Source organism: Gallus gallus, chromosome 1, assembly GCF_016699485.2.
Source record: "Gallus gallus isolate bGalGal1 chromosome 1, bGalGal1.mat.broiler.GRCg7b, whole genome shotgun sequence".
NCBI lineage: Eukaryota > Metazoa > Chordata > Aves > Galliformes > Phasianidae > Gallus > Gallus gallus.
In genome coordinates, this window is record NC_052532.1 from 89,873,214 (window position 1) to 89,891,507 (window position 18,294).

General features: G+C 38.5%; 1 protein-coding gene across 1 annotated transcript in view; it reads right to left on the reverse strand.

Annotated features, from left to right (window-relative positions):
• The window catches only part of PROS1 (protein S (alpha)), a 32,643-nt gene extending 14,767 nt beyond the window's left edge, over positions 1-17,876 (reverse strand). Inside the window, exons 1-8 of the mRNA XM_416641.8 lie at positions 17,740-17,876; positions 13,251-13,408; positions 12,111-12,135; positions 11,701-11,787; positions 7,890-8,012; positions 7,609-7,731; positions 5,366-5,491; positions 142-263 (exon numbers count right to left, since the gene is read on the reverse strand). Coding sequence (XP_416641.3) covers positions 142-263; positions 5,366-5,491; positions 7,609-7,731; positions 7,890-8,012; positions 11,701-11,787; positions 12,111-12,135; positions 13,251-13,408; positions 17,740-17,818 — 843 coding nt within the window. The 5' untranslated portion in view covers positions 17,819-17,876. The remainder of the gene's footprint in view (positions 1-141; positions 264-5,365; positions 5,492-7,608; positions 7,732-7,889; positions 8,013-11,700; positions 11,788-12,110; positions 12,136-13,250; positions 13,409-17,739) is intronic.
• Between the last annotated feature and the right edge of the window lie 418 nt (positions 17,877-18,294).

The following is an 18,294-nucleotide window of genomic DNA, read 5'->3' on the forward strand; positions in this document are numbered from 1 at the left end:
CAAACCTTAGCTCAAAGTCACCAGCAATTTTGGATTGGTTCTCAAATAGCCTCTTATTTTCTTGAAGCTAACTTCTCCTGTCACCAACAGATATCCAACTTTGTGATTTTCTACATGGAATTTTACACAGTGCAGTTTTACCTCACAATTCTTCATGTCCTTGGAGAGCTTGAACCCCTTCTTGCCATCACAATAGCAGCTATAACTTCCTGGAGAGTTTACACAGAGTTGAGCACAAGTATTTTCAGCACATTCATCAATATCTAGAAGAGATGGAAGTGTACAGCAAGAGTTATTAAGATTTTTCATTGAACAGACTGAAAACAAATGTTAAATTAATGGGATGATAGACAAGATGAGTTCTCCAGCATAAAATGAATCCAACAGGTGACTACTTCTAAGCTAAACTGATGCTAATGGCTGTTTCCTGTGTAAAATTTTGAATACAGAATTAGCTGATGGATGTATAAAACCTAGCAATCTGATAAGGGCCTTGCACTTATCAGAGCTGGGGAAAATCTGGTCTGATTTGTGAGGCAGTAAGAAGTTGAGATGCAAGGTGGTTGCATTAGCACAAGAGACCTCAATATCACTACTGTTAAATCACTACTGTTATGGTAGAAATGCTATTCTGAGTTGGACTTCTTCCTTTTCCTATGGATATAATCAAAATTTTGAGTATTAGAAGTATATATGGCAACTATGTGGTAAAGGAACATGTTTTATTCACATAAGACCAAAATCATTTCAAAGCAAAATATCTGTTAAAATAACGTACAACAATCTTACAGATAACTAAGTTTCAGACAACATCTATTAGCTTAGTGAGTTTAAATATGACTGCATTGCATGCTAGGAGCATATCAAGTCTCGTGGACTTGGCTACCAAGAGGCATAGGATGCAATACAGAAATCTGTTGTTGACACTGCTTTCCTGTTTTGGTGAAAGGTTTGATACATATCAGATGATAGTTCCTAAGATATAACTGGTCAGTTGATGACTAGGGGTTTTTGGACTGTTCAAGTTCTAATTGATCTAAGGTACATAGCTGCAGAAAAATGTTGCATAGGTGACTTCTCCTTCTCTCTTCAAATCTCTTCAAATGCCTTACAAATCCAAAATCTCAGTAAGTAAAGTAAGTAAATAAAAGAAGTTGTTAATACAGAAATATAGTACGGGATGTTGCTATGAATTGATCTGACATAGCATTTTGCAGATGCTTTTGTGTTGCAGCATCACAACTTGAATTAGTCTTATATAATGACTATGTAAATTCACTTGTGACTGCCTGAAATTACAGTCTTCAGAGAACATTTGCCAGTGTTAAGAATTTTCATTGCTTGGATTTGAGAAAGCTGTCCTATTAAAATGTGTTACTCTGAATGTACGTATGTATGTACATACAAGCAAACTCCTGCAACTGTAAATTACAAACGTTCTGCTCATGGACTGATTCCTATTTCGTTCATTTTGGCCTTTGTCACCTGTAGTATTTAGGCAAGTAAGATATGAGGGTGGGTTCCAATACTTAAGAATTTAGTTTGGAGCCTTATTCATACTTATTTCCACATATGCCTCAGAGAAAAGCGTCTCAAACTATTCATGCAGCAGAATTCAGTCAGTTGTTAAGAAGTATTTTGCTGATGCGGAACTGAAATTCGACCCTTCCATTTCCTTCACCTACAGTTAGATCGCTTCTCCTTCATTTGGCATAAATACTCCTTTTCAGTTGGAAATCATTAAACTATTTATGGTCTTGATGGCTGTTGTCTATCCCAATAGATTGCAAGCTCAGCTTGGTAAAAGGGGTTCTGCTGTGAAAGTCATTTCCTAATAATTTCCAGTGACTGGCAATCTCATGTCTATTTAAAACTAAGATAACAAACCCATTGATTACAATGTCAAGCTGGTCCTATTGCTGGTTGTTTTTTCTAATTTTATCAAACATATAAATGAGGCAATGACAAATTCCAAACAGAACCTAGACATACTATGCAGTGGGTAAGACGAATGCTTTATCTACATTTTCCTATCTGCTTGCTTTGGAAAGCAAATTTCATTCTCATTATGATCACTTGAGGATCAGAAGAGGGTGAGAAATCTACCTAGGCCTGAGCATATGGAGAAGAGAAGGAAAAAAAAACCCTACAGCCTGCTTTGCAGTGAAGATATGAAAGGAAACACAAAATTCAACATCTCCTGAGAGGAATGGAAGTAGAGAGACTCTGAGAAGCAACTCTTCTCAAGGCCTTCCAGAGGAGCATGAGTCTGTAGAGACACTTTAGGAGGCATTGTTCCCTGTGGAAGATTCTTTACTCCTTCCAGCACGTGAACACCAGCCAGTACAAAAAATAAAACTATAAGCACTGGCTAGCCAGTAGCAATAGAGTAAATCAGAGTATTGAATTCTCTGAAAGCAGTAGTTCATTTTGAATGCATTCCTCGGGCCCAGAGCCTGCAGACAAACATAAGCTTATGAAGCTATTATGAAAGCTTATTGCACACTGCTTGACAGATGAATTTCTATCATTAAATCAATTACTGAGAGACTTGCACTAGTCTTGGGGAGTGTAAATTTCCATTGCCAAAATTAACCTAATGCTCATGGGTAAGGTCTCCCTCCAGAGAGGGGAGGTAGCATGCATAGTTACGAAAGTCACCTTCTGCATCAGCTGTTCTGGAATCCCTTATCAGTCCAAAAAGCAGAATCTCTCCATGCAGAGCTAATTGTCCTGTTACGGAAGTGCTGAGTCAGGAGAGGATTAGGTTTTTTGGAGGCTTTTTTTATCGCTTTAAAATTATCCTTTTCTTCTTCCAAGTTGTATTCAACGTTTTTGCATGCTTGTTTGAGCTATTTCAAGAGCTTCCCACAGATCTGTTCAAATGACAGTCCCAGATCATAAGATAGTCATCAGAAGCTCCTCAGACAAACCCATGGATCTGTTGCAGCATCCTGGGTTCATATAGCTGCTTTCAGTGGAAGATTGAATAAGTTGCTTTTGCTGAGTTGCTAAGATACAAAATCAGCCATGAAGGAGTTGCAAACCATGTGGTAGAAGAGAGCTGTTCTACTTACTGCTAGAGAAACATAGTAATTTCCCTAGAGCATGAATGTGGATAAGCAGGGTTTTGTGTGTGTTAAACAATTCATGAGGGAAGGGGAAAGCCTTATTCCTTGTCTCAGATTTTCAGAACAGGTGCTAGGGAAGACTAATATCTGAAAGGCAGAAATACTGTGTTCCATTTGATTAACTGGCTCATTCACTTCTGTAGGAGAAGTTCCCCATTCAGAGAAGGAAAAATAATATGAAGATAAGCATGCAAAAAAAATTAGATAATATTTTAAAATATGGTTTCAACATGAGATGAGAAGAATATAAATTTGTATCTAAAATGGTATGATTTCTATTGAAAAAGACTGGATTGTGTAAAGATTTCATCCTCTGATAGTGTCTTACAAAAGGTGGGAATAAGGAACCGTAGCAAAATTCTCTTAGGAACTGGTGGAAAAAAAATCTATTCCTTGTTATGGCAACAGTCATCACCAGTATAAGTGTGTATAAATGAACTCAATCCTGATTTTTCTAGCAATTGGATTTGACCACCTACATGCAATATGAGCAAAAAACTAACGCCATTTAGTCTTTCTGAAAGGCTACATTTCTGTCTCTCTACATCATCCTGTCCTTAGACAGCATTTGGTGACTCAATTTAATGCCATTATAACTATGTCTAAAAGCTTATTATCAGCACTGTGTTCCATACAGGAGTTAAATTTTAGCTGTTTTTGTGTTCTCATCTTGCAACCTTATGGGATCTCTGTATTAAATTCATTTTGATGCAACCCACATATCTGAAGAGAATAGTGAAAGGGTTGACAATTAGATAAACTACTGTGAGTTCTTTCTCATTCCAGTGCATGTAGATCAAAAAGGGGCATAAAACTGTCAGTAAAATTTAGTCCTGTGGTAACTGGATAAAAAGCAGATGTCTGAATATGTAATCATTGCCACCATGAAAAACTTTGTCACAAGAATGCTGCATGGAGCAAAAGATTCATAACCAGCAACAAACTTCTTTTGTGTCCTTTTGAGCAAAAAAAATAGAATTAGCATTTCAAATAAAAATCGATCACTGATGTTATTTTTTGTATGTGGCAGAAATTTTCCCTTCATAGTAAAACTCTAAAAGCTCATATCCCTCCTTTACAACTGAAATTGAATTTGTGATATGTGTACTGAGCAGAAACTTGAACAGAGTGAAATACATTGTAGGACAAGTTTGCAAATACTTTCAATGCATGAAAAAGTTAATATTTTATGATGGTTTTGGAAGAGTGGCTTCTTGCCATTTTACCACAAGTTATCAATACTTTTCAACTTTGTTGTAATTGTTACAGAAATTTGTCTTGTGTTTCTTTCTTCTGCCTTTACACTTCAGGAAAGAGAAAAGTGTCTCTTGATGTAGGTCATTATTTTTCCTACAATTCTTTTTCTGGACGTAGAAAAGTATTTTTCATTTTAAATGTTGGGTACTTTACACAACTGTCATGTTGTCACATCCAGCCCAGAATGGAGATTAATTCACTCTTATGCTGTTAGTTTCCAACATAACTACAGACCTCAAGGAGGGATTAGACAATTGAATTTAATGTTAAATTTCACTGACCCCAGTGAAAAGCTCTTTAATGTAATTTAAATGTAAAGGCCTATAAAGAAAGACTCGGTCCCTGGCCAGGAGGGCTAAATAAACCTAAACAGCCTATTATATGGATAAAGAAAAACTTTAGCTTTTTGGTACCAATAGATTAAGTTTTGTTTTCATTTCTTCTTATAAATATTTCTGCCTCAACTGGTAAGGAACTGACGAATAAATAGTTTTAATTGCTTTTCCTATAACCTCTCTCAAGTTAGATGCATATATTAAACTGATAAATGTGAAATATTCTATCTTCACAACTATAATGGTGCTTAGAAACAGGATACAAGACACACTAGTAATGTCCAGATGATAAATGCATTGCTCCAAGTTATCCAGAAGAAACTTGTTAGTTGGTTTGAGAGCTTGGACAGAAAGTCCTCTTTACAGTGGGACAGGTAATGTCCCATGAACTGACAAAATCATCTAGCATTACAGCAGGACACACAAGAATATACTGTGATCCTCTAAGACCTCAGAGCAAGTCATTGAAACTGCACAATGCCTGCAGTACGGCTTGAACCCCTGAAAGAACAAACAAGTGGGTCATTCCATAGTAATCAATATATCATATAAGAGATGCTGGAGTTTGTGTAGCAGTAGATTCAAAAATAGAAAGAAGTGGGGGGAAGATGAAAGGGAAGGAAGGAGGAAGGGAAGTCCTACCTTCACAGCTCTTGGAAGTTGAATTGTATTTGTAGCCTTCTGCACATTCACATTCATATTTTCCCAGGGTATTCTTACAGACAGCTGTCCCACAGATGTTTGGATGTAATGCACATTCATTTATATCTAGAAATATAAACAAATTATTAAAAATAAGTCACTCTTTTGCATACCATTTTTTCTTAACTCTGTCCAAAACTGTAAGAACTCAGTGAGGCTGGCAAACTGTCTCTTGCTAGTTATGTTTTGTATGCTTTTATAGCAGTCTATTACTATAGGAGTAAAGACTTCCAGAGGTTCCTGAAAGGCATTTCTGCATACTCCCAGTGAAAAATGAAGTCTCTGCCTGTCTGCCTTTAAAATCTTCTCATGTGTTTAGTGGATAACAGGAAAAGAGACGCGTATCTAGGAATGCAATAAGAGAAATAGTCTGTGGATTTCCTATAAGCTAAGCTACACTGCATGATAATATCCCATCATTTTATAAAATATCCAGAAAGACAAGAAATATTCCTATCCATTTCTTACACGTCACAATCTGCTTTTAATTGGCTATGCTGACAGATGTTCCAGTTGCTCCCTGTCTCTCCATCCCTCAAATCATCTCAGTGTTTATCTTCTGTGTTTCCTAATTTTCACTGTCAATGTGACAGCTGAATACAACATATAGTATAAATCTAACTACATGTCTTGTAGATAGAAAAATATCCAATCCCTGTAAAAATATCCAATCCCACCTGTATGTGCAAGGATCATTATAGTTTTCCCCGTAGTTTTGTAGTAGCTGTGGAAATGGCACTGCACTGGGGAGAACAGATTCTGTTACCTGCCTGGGAGGATTCAAAACATTTTTAAAGTCACAGCTGTCCAAAATACAGGCTTCTTTTTGAGAGTTATCTTGTGCACTTTAAATTCCTTTTAATTCCTACACTTTAAATTGGTGTATAATTTTAAAGTTGGATGTAATTAAACACTTAAATCCAGTTTTTAAATGCCCTAGCTAGTACTTTGATTAGTTTTCAAGTTATTTGCCAGTCTGATGGCTTTTGAATGATCAACACCCAGATCTGTACTTATGTCACTACTGAAAATAGAGTAGAACTCCAGAAGAAATATCTCAGTCTAATAATAATCTTCACTAAGAAATTTTTTGAGATTTTTTTCTTTTAGTTGCTTGGTTATTTTTCACTTTGTCTGCTACTCATTGATTCTAGTGTCAGCTCACGAAAAATAACTTGTTCTTTTTAAGCCAAGCACTGTGGAACAATAAAACCTTTGCAAAGAGTCAGTTACGTCATTGGTCCAAATTGCTAAAGTAAGTTATTTTTTTTTAGCTTCAATATCTTTTTTTAAAAGATTTTTTCAGCATCATTCCAAGAACTGCAGAGATTCTAAGCATCTTACCTGTCTTCCCTATTTGACATAACAGCAAACTCTTCCCCCCCCCCCCCCTCAAGTATTTCCAGAGACGTTATTAATTCACAAATGTATATAGACTAAAGGAAGAAACAGTGGCAGACAACCCTTAGGTCTGGCCTCTTGAATTATTTAACATTATCTGAAATGGTTGGCATGGTTCACGAATAAAATATGTGATGTGAAAATGAAGAGAGGTTGCTTTTTTTTTTTTTAAGTAAGATTTGCTCATTATTTTAATATATCGACTTTATCTGGAGTGGAATGAAATGCATAGGTCATGGTCAGTAATGAATTGACAACTGACCTTCATGTATGGGGAAAAAATTATGCTGACTGAGTGAAAGACAAATCTTTCTCTTCATGTACAGCATTTTCAGATTCATTAATAGTTTATTCTCTAACAAACATACAAACTCCCAAAAGAAGATAGCAAATTCGGAGTGACTCAGCCTAAGCCAGTATTTGCCAGATAAGATTTGCATGATAACAATGTTAGCTGGTTGCAACACTCTATGTTTCTATTTCAACAAGCTTAAAGGACATATGAAACTGGTTAGTGACTAAAACTTTTTTTGAACCTTAGTTGGTTCAACACCTTCATTCCTTGATCTTGTTCACTAAACAGTTGAACAAATGATGATAGCAGTGCAAGGTAGGAGGTAGGATGAGCAGCCTGGTTGAAGCAGGCCTGCATCTTCCAGTGGCAATGCAAGCTTCTGCTGATTTAGAGCATTTATGGAACTACTTGGCTAAATTATTTCCCCTATAGTCGATAGGCAATGGATTGTTAAGTAATGATACTCTCCTTAAGCCTCACTTCCTACCTCTGCAATCTCGTTTATTTGAATGCATGAAGTAGCCATCCTCACATAAACAACGATAGCTTCCAGGCAAATTAGAACAGCGTTGGCTACAACCTCCATTGATGTCTTCACATTCATTTATATCTAGAAGGAAAACAAAATCAAAGTCATTGCTCATGGAAAAACAACCATTGACAGGTGTGTGCATTTAGGTATACTTCAAGATCTGATACTATTCAGCACTAGCAGAACTATACCCGTGTTCCTAAGAACTAATATTGTAATGAGATTAGAGATTATACCTTCTTCACAATTCTCTCCTTGCCATCCTGGTTTACAGATGCATGTATATTTGGCTTGTCCATCTATGCATTCCTTATATCCATCTCTATGACATGGCAGAGGGCTACACTGGTTTGAAATTTCTGCAGGATGAAAACATTAGAAGTACTTGTTATTTGAGGATATTTCCCTCAAGGATCAGCTTAATCTTTCCTTTTGTCTTCCACAGGTACCTTTTACCTTTGATAAAATAGGGAGAGGCTTGATTAATAAAATCAAATATCGATACAAAACTCTTGCCATTAATTCTGTTAGCCAGAATCTGCAAGTGAAAAAAATCCAAAGTATTCTTCATCAGACAGAAAACAACTAGAAAACAAGTGATTCAATAAACCATGATAATCCTTGCAGACTGTGACCAAACAAAGTCTTAATATTATTATTATTTTTTTAAAATTTTAATGGCTTATTTAACTTTTTTAAAAATAATACTCTTTCTCATCATGTTGACAAAAATTTCAGTAGAAATTACAAATTTTCAAGAACAACAAGTACTCCAGAATAAAAGTCAAAAGCTCAGTTTCTCCACTTGAGGCACTGTATTGTGTTCACAGAGAGACTTACACCTCAGTGTGTTTTGGCTGCGCAAACCCTGTGTGTAGACTGGATATGTCAGTGTTAAATATTGTCACCTGTCACAAATATGAACTTAGATGAAAAAAAGAAAAAAAAACCAGCAGAATTTTACACTGGAAAAAACAACTGGAAATTCTTTACGCGTGCTGGCAAGACTTCAGGAAGCAAGGTTGAAAATACAGACTTGGAACAGAGAAAACAAAGCTCACTATCTTTCTGCTATGCCCCGAATACATAAATTCTTTAAACTTTTTCCAGTATTTTCATAGTTTTTATCAGTAAAAGTGTCCTTATATTTTCTTCTCTTGAGCCTGTCATTGCTTTTATGGATTATTTATCACCAAACCCATAGAAGTCACAAATATATTGTTTCTTCTTAAAAATTACGTTCTTGTACAGTTTTAGGACGTTGTCTCAAGGCATGTTTTCTAAAAAGAAAAAATATATATGAAAAAAGGGTATTCTAAAAGAACAGGTAGAATGAAGAGAGGATTTTGGGATGCTCAGATTAAAAAAAAATAATAATTAAAAGAAAAGAAAAAAGTGCATGGAAAGGCAAGTAATCCTGCAGACTGAAACTTGCTGTGATTCTGTGCCAAAGACCTCACTGGATTTCTTAATGCTGAGCCCCACAAAAGAGTAATTATTCCCATTAAGACTATGACTTCTTTTTCAAATGTATTTTCATTGACTCATGCAATTAAATAAGTCCTGTAAGAAAGATTTTAAAAAAACTGTTAGTATATTTGTCAATTAAATTTACTTAATATTTAAATTCTGCTACAAGCAAATCCCAAACCTCACAGGCCAGCCAAGCTCCAAAACCATACAGCATCTCTAGAATAACTACTGTATGGCACTTAATACTCATGTTGCAGACCACAGGACTCCAGTTTCAGGTAAGATTGCCAGAAGACATTGCAAAGAAGAAATAAAAACAATGGGGCTGACGTATGATTCTGTCACAGCTATTTCCAAAGGTAAGTTGTATAACTACCTACACTTTTTTCTCTTGCTTACTAATTTCTGCTTGTGTAGGTCAAGAAACAAGTGTGTGAACTAGGCTTGGAACAAGCAAAGCATTTTATAAATGACAGATGTGGAAGATACCCTTGAAGTGTGAAACTGCAGAAAAAAACTGAGTATAAATGTTTCTGAGCAGAAAGTGGTGAAGGCGTGTGAGTGAGTCTGATCTCAGAGAAGATGGGTTATGTTGTCAGTGCAAAATATACATAGATGGAATGAGGTGAATTAAGTAAATAAGTGGGAAGAGAACTGGGGAAGATAATGAATTAAAAAAAAAATGGTGAGCTGGTGGAATATGTTAGAGGAGAAAGACAAGGCAGGATGGATAGGATGGATGGACAAAGAGGTTATGCCTGCAAATGAATGACTCAGATGCCACAGAAGGGAAGTAATATAGCAGGTACCTGTTCCAAAAGCAGGCCTAATGTTCCTCTTTTCCCATTCTGGGGCACCTTCTGACTTTCTATTCAGCAAATCTTTCTGAGAAACATGTGTGACAACAACTAAATATCACAAGATCTACTCAGCATTCAGTGAAAAGATTGGCGGCAAGAAACATACGCTGGTACCTCTATCCTCTCCCACTTTAAGTCTTTGGTATCCAGAAGATGTGCCGTGGAGAGCTGGATAAGTGTAAATGTTGGGATTTTTTAAGCATTTATTTTCAAAAGCAGTTAAGCATGCAGTTATGTGATACTTATGTTTAGGAACTTCAAGCTATTTTTAAATTCTGTTTGCACTGTTATTTTTACTCTTTTATTTCCCATCTTGAGATTCACACTAGTTACTGTATAGTTCTAAAGTAATTGTTATAATTATTTTTTTTTCTCATTAGGAAAATTGGATTTTTCATTTTGACGCTATCAAAACAATTTGGATAACTATGTAAATAAACACAAAACTTTTAAAATGAAAAAATACTCGATATTCAGTATCATAAGATGTATGAGTCAATGAAAATACATTTAAAAAAGAAGCCATAGTCTCAATGGGAATTAATTATCCTGCTTTCTCAGCAGTATCTCCTTTTCAGAAATGCTCTGCATAAAGTCCTTTGAACAGTCAAGCCTTTGAAACACTCACAAAGTTTATGCTAACTCTCTTAACTTGTCCTTTTTCCTTTTGATTGACCAACAGTAACACGTTTTTCTTCAATATTGTGAATCCAAATGGAGAGATACAGTAACAGCAAAGTTAATTAGTTGTTTTCACTGGATAATACAGAAACACTGTACATTCACACAACTCTGCTAAATTCTTTCTTCCCAGAGCCTCTAATGAGTGAGAAAGGGTGACATGAATGGAAGTACATTTTAGTTCGTGATAGCAGGCACGCTGGCTAAGTGATCTGGAAAATATGTTCATCCATGACCACGTATAGTGTCATTATTAAGGATTTTTCTCACCTTCTTTTGCTTTCAGTGACAAAAACAGGGACAGATGATTAAGAAAATTTCTCTGATGCATCTAGGCTGTAAAAGTTTAAGAAGTTTAGAGAGAGATTTCTACAAGGACAAGTAGGGAATGAGCTACAGATGTTTCCTGTGAATTTACTACAAAAAAAAAATACAGTTCATACTGGAATTATGAATGTACGGGCATAGAAAACTACATATTTGAGCAGCATCACAAACTCTTTACTTTGTGGCCTTCTTGTATCTGAAGTAAACAACTAGATCTTCTAGCTGTTGTTTGAATTTTTCAGTTGGTGGTATTACACCCTTCACAAAGGGCTACAGTGTAACCATGGGCCAAAGAGTAGCACAAAGGCAAATTTACCAGGTGGTCTCTTTGCTCAATTCACCAATCAGGATCTGCTTGAAGGGCAGAGTCAAGTATAGTTACTACAGCCATGGCAGAGTATTGAGGCCATACTAGGGAACATTGGTGAGCTGACACAGCACACACTTCTATGCTTCTGGAAAAAAGTCTGCCTTCCACTTTGCAGTTTGTTTCTTTCCTGCTATGCTTTATAAAAATTAAAAACAGTCACTCTGCAAATGCTCTCACCTAAATTTCTCGTCAATCTCTTTTCCCAGATGATTGTTTGCTAGAGTTAAATAGAGATTTGTGTATTTTTCTGCCAAGAACAACTGTTTCCTACCTGTGCATGTGTGTGTGTGTTCAAGTGTGAGTGCAGCAGGTAAAGCATCTAGCAGTAGTACTTACCACTGACACACACCCTCAGGTTAGCAGGAGAATCTGGAGTAACTGTAGGAACCCTGAAAACTCCTGCTCGATAGGAGGCAAGGCAGCCTGCAAATGCAAATCCACACATAAGATACAAACACTCATTTAGACTGAAATTACAACAGCTTATGCATGGCATCTTCGAAGACTCGCTTCTCACAGTTTGAATTAGAAAACTTGTCTGGGTGTATTAAGGACAGCTGATCACAGACCAACCGTCTTAGTGCCTTTGCTAGGATCTAAGCACAACAAACTGCCAAAGAGCTACTATGCATTATAATCAGCATGGAAATCACCTAGTGCTGTGGGCAAAGTAACAAAACTAGCATTATCCAAATAGGAAGGGTAGTGAATGACGTGGTAGAGTTGCTCAGGTTTCTTGTACTTACTTAAATACTTGGGATAAAAATACTCCTGCACAAAGAAAAGAAAAACAAAGGGTAAGAAAAACTGAAGGTAGACACAATTACAGCAAAATACACTGAATAAGTTCTAAAATATATTTGTCTCATAACTATAAAAGAAGCAAAAAAGAAAATCACTTGGATTCTTAATGATACTTATAAAACTTGGCATATATTCTATTATTTAGAGTAAGATAGCAGATTATTTTGTAACACAGGACTCAGTGGAGAGAACGTTAAGATTCTGCACTGAATTTGACAATTTTAAAGTGAAGGCAATTGAAGTGTATTGGATGTGATAATAAATTGCAGGTCAAAATGAAAATCTGAAAAATTTCTCTTAGGATGGGAGGATCTTGCCCAATATTACCACTAGAGACAGAGAAGCCTCCTTTTATCTTCAGGTAAAGAAGGGAAATAAAAAAGTAAAAATTAAAACAAACAAACAAACAAAAAAACCCTAGAAGTTCATTCCAAATAAAGTGAAGTCTTATTAAAATATAGTTTTTTTATAAACAACTGATTACTGAAACAATTTAATTTTTTTACTTAAATATTAACCAACAGTATCTGCAAATATATGCAGTGTTATCAAAGACAGAACATAGAACTAATACATGGCTGACGAAACAAGAATTCATTTTAATCACATATATTTTGTATGTAATAACCCCTTTATAGGATGAAGCTAAATACAATATTCCTAACGCTAAATAATGTGCAGTGGGAATGAGCTGAGGAAGTGGAGTTATCTCCACTACGAAGAAAGCTCATAGTAATACGTTCAATCTCTTCATTAGAAGACTTGCACTGCCACACATTCTCTGTGTAAAATTTTAATTGAAGCTAACAGGCTTTCCCCACATGGAACGCTCGCAGACAACTGTGGTCTAAAACTGGTGATCCATACCAGAAATCAAAATAATATCTACTCAACTATTCCCTTTGCTTATATGTCATTTCGTATTAATTGGTTCTATACACAGGAGACTTTCAGCCCAGTTCTTGGTCTGCAAGGTTTGGGTTGTTTCTTTTTTTAAGCTTTGCAATGTGAATTCCATGTACTTCTAGAATCCCACTGCAAAGAACTACCATTTATCTCACAGATATTCATCACATACTTACAGTTTCAGGATTATTCTCAAAGATTTCTCTGGCTTCTTCCTTGTTGCATAATTCTTCAACACACTCTCTTTCTAAATTTCCCTTCTTACTTTCTTCCATAAAAGAATTTGCTCGACGTTTCCTCGCCAGGAACTCAGAGGCATACTGGTGGGATAAAACTTGGTAGAAACAGAGGAGCTCAGTTATTTATTTTTAACTGCTGAAATATGAGACAAATATAAGACTCCCTTGCAAACATCTGAATTAAGTGATTACTCATGAAGTGGCTGTTTCCTATGATTTAGCATAGGCACGAACATTCCAGGATTCTGTTCTTGGTACATGTTCTAGCTGTTTCTGACCAAAAAAATGCCAAGTCACCACAAAAAGCTTATGCAATGCTGTGCCTCAAGCGTAACTTAAATGTTATATTCAGTCTTTTTTGTCAAGCTACAATGTTGTAAGTGAGATATGTGACTGATAAATAAAAAAATGCTCTCAAGCCTTTTCTATTACCTGTTTCCTTGACCTAGAAGTAAATATTCTGATCCTATATACGTGATCAAAAATGTGTCTTATAGAAATCAGGCTACCCGTTATATGTAATTAACACACAGTCATTTTAGTTTTTCAGAATCACAAAGAAATCACAAAGTAAAAGATCATGACATTCCAAAAAATAACAAGGCCAACAACCTGAAACTACATTCACATTTGACAGGTAAATCCTACTTAATCCTACTTAACTTTTGTATTTCAAACTGACTGTGTTGTGAGTCACTCCTAATTTTCACATATCTTATTATTGCTATTTTATTGACACTTAGACAATCGGTGAAGAAATGAGTTGTGAAATTGTATTACAATAGAAAGATATCCATTTGGTCCAGCGTTCTTTGCAGAGCACACGATATTATGGGGAAAGAGACTAAATTAGACTGCCTCGTTGATTTTATTTTTGGATATACCTTGTGATTAAGAGAAAAATAGAAGAGCATAATAGGAAGAACTCCAGCTCCTAGGGCTAAAGAGCATGGCTGACAGATTCTAACTAGACAGCATGGCACTTCTGCACCTTCCCTTCTTTTACCAGCTTTTACACATGTAACCTGTCTGACTAGCATAACTGTGGGAGGGTCGTGGTACCTATTGTGCAAATGAGGTACAGTGTACAGAAATATTCATCACTAGTCTGCGAAGATCAATTTAAGCAGATATAGTCAATTCAGTGCTGTTTATGAGCTTGTAATACATCAAACCCAGAATACCTTTATGAGATATGCCAGCAGCCAACTGTCAGAGAATGGCCTCCCACAGCACCAAGAAGAGAGGAAAAACTTAAAAGGTTTTTTAGGAAGAACAGCTAATGATGTACAGAACTTGAAGGCAGAATGGCTTTCAAGTGACAGATGTAACTTAAAACCATAGCACCCTAAACACAAAGCTCTCAATCAAGTGATGGCAAACACAGCTGGAGCACTCTGGAGCGCTTCAACACGGACAGTGACCTGATGAAACCTTTCTGTTACAGCATCCTAAAAGTATTCGATGCAGAATAAGACTGTAGCTTCAAATTGATTTCTTTGGTGTATTTGATAAGATTAATCCCTATGGTACGGCAATAGATAAGATTTTCTGAGAAGGCAGATCTACTACAGCATACCTCCAAAGCTTAGAAGCACATCCTTATCTCAGCAAGCAACCAGCAAGTTGCTCAGAAATGCAAGGAGAGGACAGCTAGCTTGTGCCCTGTTCTGAGTATTTGAGTAGGCGTCAGCCTGGTTTTGGAGGATTCATTTCTTCTTACATACATGATCTATGAGTTAGTCATAATGGAGACTGGAAAGATCTCTGTAAGGTGAAGACTGATCCACAACAGAAATAAGGCCAGGACTTCAGTACAAAGCTCTGCTGGAACATCTTGAGAAGCACAAAACTCATATATATATGATTATGCTGATAAAAAAGAGCTTTCATTGGTGTAGGCTACCATGAAAAACTAAGTAAGTGTACAAGCAGAAAAAGTCTTGCCAATTTTGTTTATGGTTAGCACCAGTGTTAGCTTGCTGATACAGCTTTGCGGCAGAGGCTTCTGTGGTGAAGATGAGGCCTAATTCACAGCTGACTTTAAACGTTCTTGTTTTGACCATCATTCTCATTTCAACACACTTTTTCAATAAATAACATGCAATAAAATTCCAAGTAAGTACAGCGTTTTGGAGGACGTGACACCAGATATAACACTACCTGTTTTGAATACAGTGGGGTAGTGGAAATGGGCATATTCTTCTACAATACAGCAGTTTAGGCTCCATTTATACTTCTTTAAGCTTTTGAGTTTAAATAAGATGTCTTAGTGAAAATTTCGTATTTTTATTGAAAATTTTTCAATTCACATGTACAGACTTAGTAGTATATTTACTTAACTGTAAGTATATTTACTTAACTGTTTTTTCCTTACAAGGACCATGACAGGACTTTTATTAGGAGAAAAAAAAAATCCTCCCTGCTGTTGCTGCCAGTTTGATTACAGGAAACTCCAGTGAACTCCTGACCCTGCCAAACCAATAGTTAACCCTTAAGGAACTCAGCGTATTTTATTTAAACATCACTGAAGGCTCTTGGAAATCCTGGCTACACTTTCAACCTGTTGCTCTGCACAGACACAGTGTAGTGTCTAGTTATCACATGTATGTTTAAAAGCAATACTCTTGATAAAGAAGAAAAAAATAATGAGGGGATAAGACTGAGTGGTTCCTTAAAGCTAATTTGTAGTGCACAGACAGCCACAAACCTGCCTTAAGTGGGCTAGTTAAGCACAGCTTAGAGCTGCTTATCAAATACCCTGGTTGTGGAAACCTGCTGTAGCCTACTGCTGTCACAGGAACTTCACAGACCCAATACAATGAATAAAAACTAAAACTGATGAGACTGGATAGTGGAATTGCCTTATTTGTACAGCTGTTGTATTGCAGTCAGCTCCATAATTCCTAGAGTCTTTAGAAATGCACAGCAGTGACATAAGCTTTATGCAACCAACAAATTAAAGCCAACTAACTGCTAATGTTTGTCTGTTCTCTGTTTTGCCCAAAACTTATACGCACTTATGCTGCACAACATATACATTTATAAAGCTTGCAATTAGTCCAGTACTGCTGGCTGCTGCATGTTATTACAGATTAGCCATTTGTGTAAAAAAGGACAGTGAGGCCTGCTCCTATTTTATTACGTTGGCCCATGACATCAAAGGCGGATGTTGGTGCTATGGCAGTAGAGGCTGAACCATCCCACCAATATTCCATCACATGTTGTTGCTGCGCAACAGATGGCAACAGACGGGCAGTCCGACAAAATGGCATCTGACATGGAAGTGTGTACAAAGCAAAAGTGTGTCTCTGAATTCCTCCCTGTGGGAAAAAGGGCACCCACTAGCATTCATCAACACTTGCTGAATGTTTAGGGAGACCAAACTGGATATCAGCTAGTAGGTGGTGCATTTCAGCAGTGGGCAAAGTGACAGTGGGTCACCTCTACTGGTGTGGATGTTTAAAAGTGGGGCACGCAGGTTCATGTTCATCACTGGTGAAAATGCATAGCTAATGGTGGTGCTCATGTTGAGAAAGAGTGTTTTGTAGCTGAGAATTTGTTCTATCAAATAGCATTACTATGCTCTTTGTATGTGTTGTCATTTTCATATAAATAAGTAGGAAGCATTACTTTTGGAATAAAACTTTGAAATAAAGTATATAAATGCAGTACCTGGAGGGAGGCTATAAGAAAGAAGGGAACAAAGTCTTTATCAGGGTCTGTTGTGATGGGACAAAGGTAAACGGTTTCAAACGAAGAGGGGAGATTTAGATTGGATATAAGGAAAAAGTGTTTTACAGCAAGGGTGGTGAGGCACTGTAATACGTTGCCCAGAGAGGTGGTGGATGTCCCATCCCTGTAGACACTGAAGGTGAGGCTTGGGGGGCTCCGAGCACCCTGATCTAGCTGTGGGTGCCCCTGTTCATTGCAGGGGAGATGGACTAGATGGCCTTTAAGGGTCCCATTCAACTCAAACGATGCTATGAAAGTGTTACAAAAGCAGGAGAAAGCCTATTTTTAGGACCAGTTCAAACCTAATTTCTAAAATGAACTTTCATCTTTCCATACTGTTCTCCTCCTAGCCTGAATCCCTGCCATTCAAACACAAGTCTGATTAGTAAACATTAGTTTTGTCTTCTGCCCGTTTAATCATTAGTAAGACACGTCAGAAGCAGGCTTGCTTTGAGCCCTAATTCTGGTTGCCCCAGATACACAACCGTATGTAAGAGGACCAAGCTTTAGGTGAGGAGAGGTTCTCCTTGAGCCCCAGCGCTGGATTTTGCTCACCACCCGCTCCAGAGCAGCTCTGCAGCCCCCGCCGTAACCGCGGACCGCGACTCCGAGCGCACGGCCCCCAGCCGGGAGGGCCCCGTCGCTCGGGGCAGCCTTCCCCCCCTCAGCCCGCGCCCCCCGCCCCACTCACAGGTCGCAGCCTCCGCCAGGGCGAGGGCCACCGCCAGGCCGGCGAGCAGCGGCACGCACCGCCCGCCCCGCGGCCTCATCGCTGCCGGCGGGCGGCGGGGAGCGGGCACGGCGCCGGGACTGCGCGACGGCTACTCTGCGGAGCGGCGGGGCCGGGCGAGCCTCTGGGGGCGGGAGGGAGGGGCAGCGGGGCGGGGGGGGGAGGCTGGGCCGAGGCCGACGGCCGTGCCCGGCCCGAGCGTCAGCAGGGCGCCGGGGGCAGCGCCGCGGCGACGATCGCTGTCCGCGCCCGGCTTGGGGAGCGCGGCGGGCGGGCTCCGCGGGACGCATCGCCGGGAGCCGCCGGGCGGCGGGGCTTCTTCCCGGTGGGAGCGGGCCGAGCGTCCCCCGCGCCGAAGGGCACATCGCCACCCGGCCGCCCGCGTTCGGGTCCTCCCGCACGGGGGACGAGGCACAGAGAGCTGGCGGCACCTCTTCGCCGCTGATCGGCCGACCCGCCGCGAGCGGTGCGGAGCGTCGCGCTCCTATTGGCCGACCTCCGGCCTGCCTCTCCTCC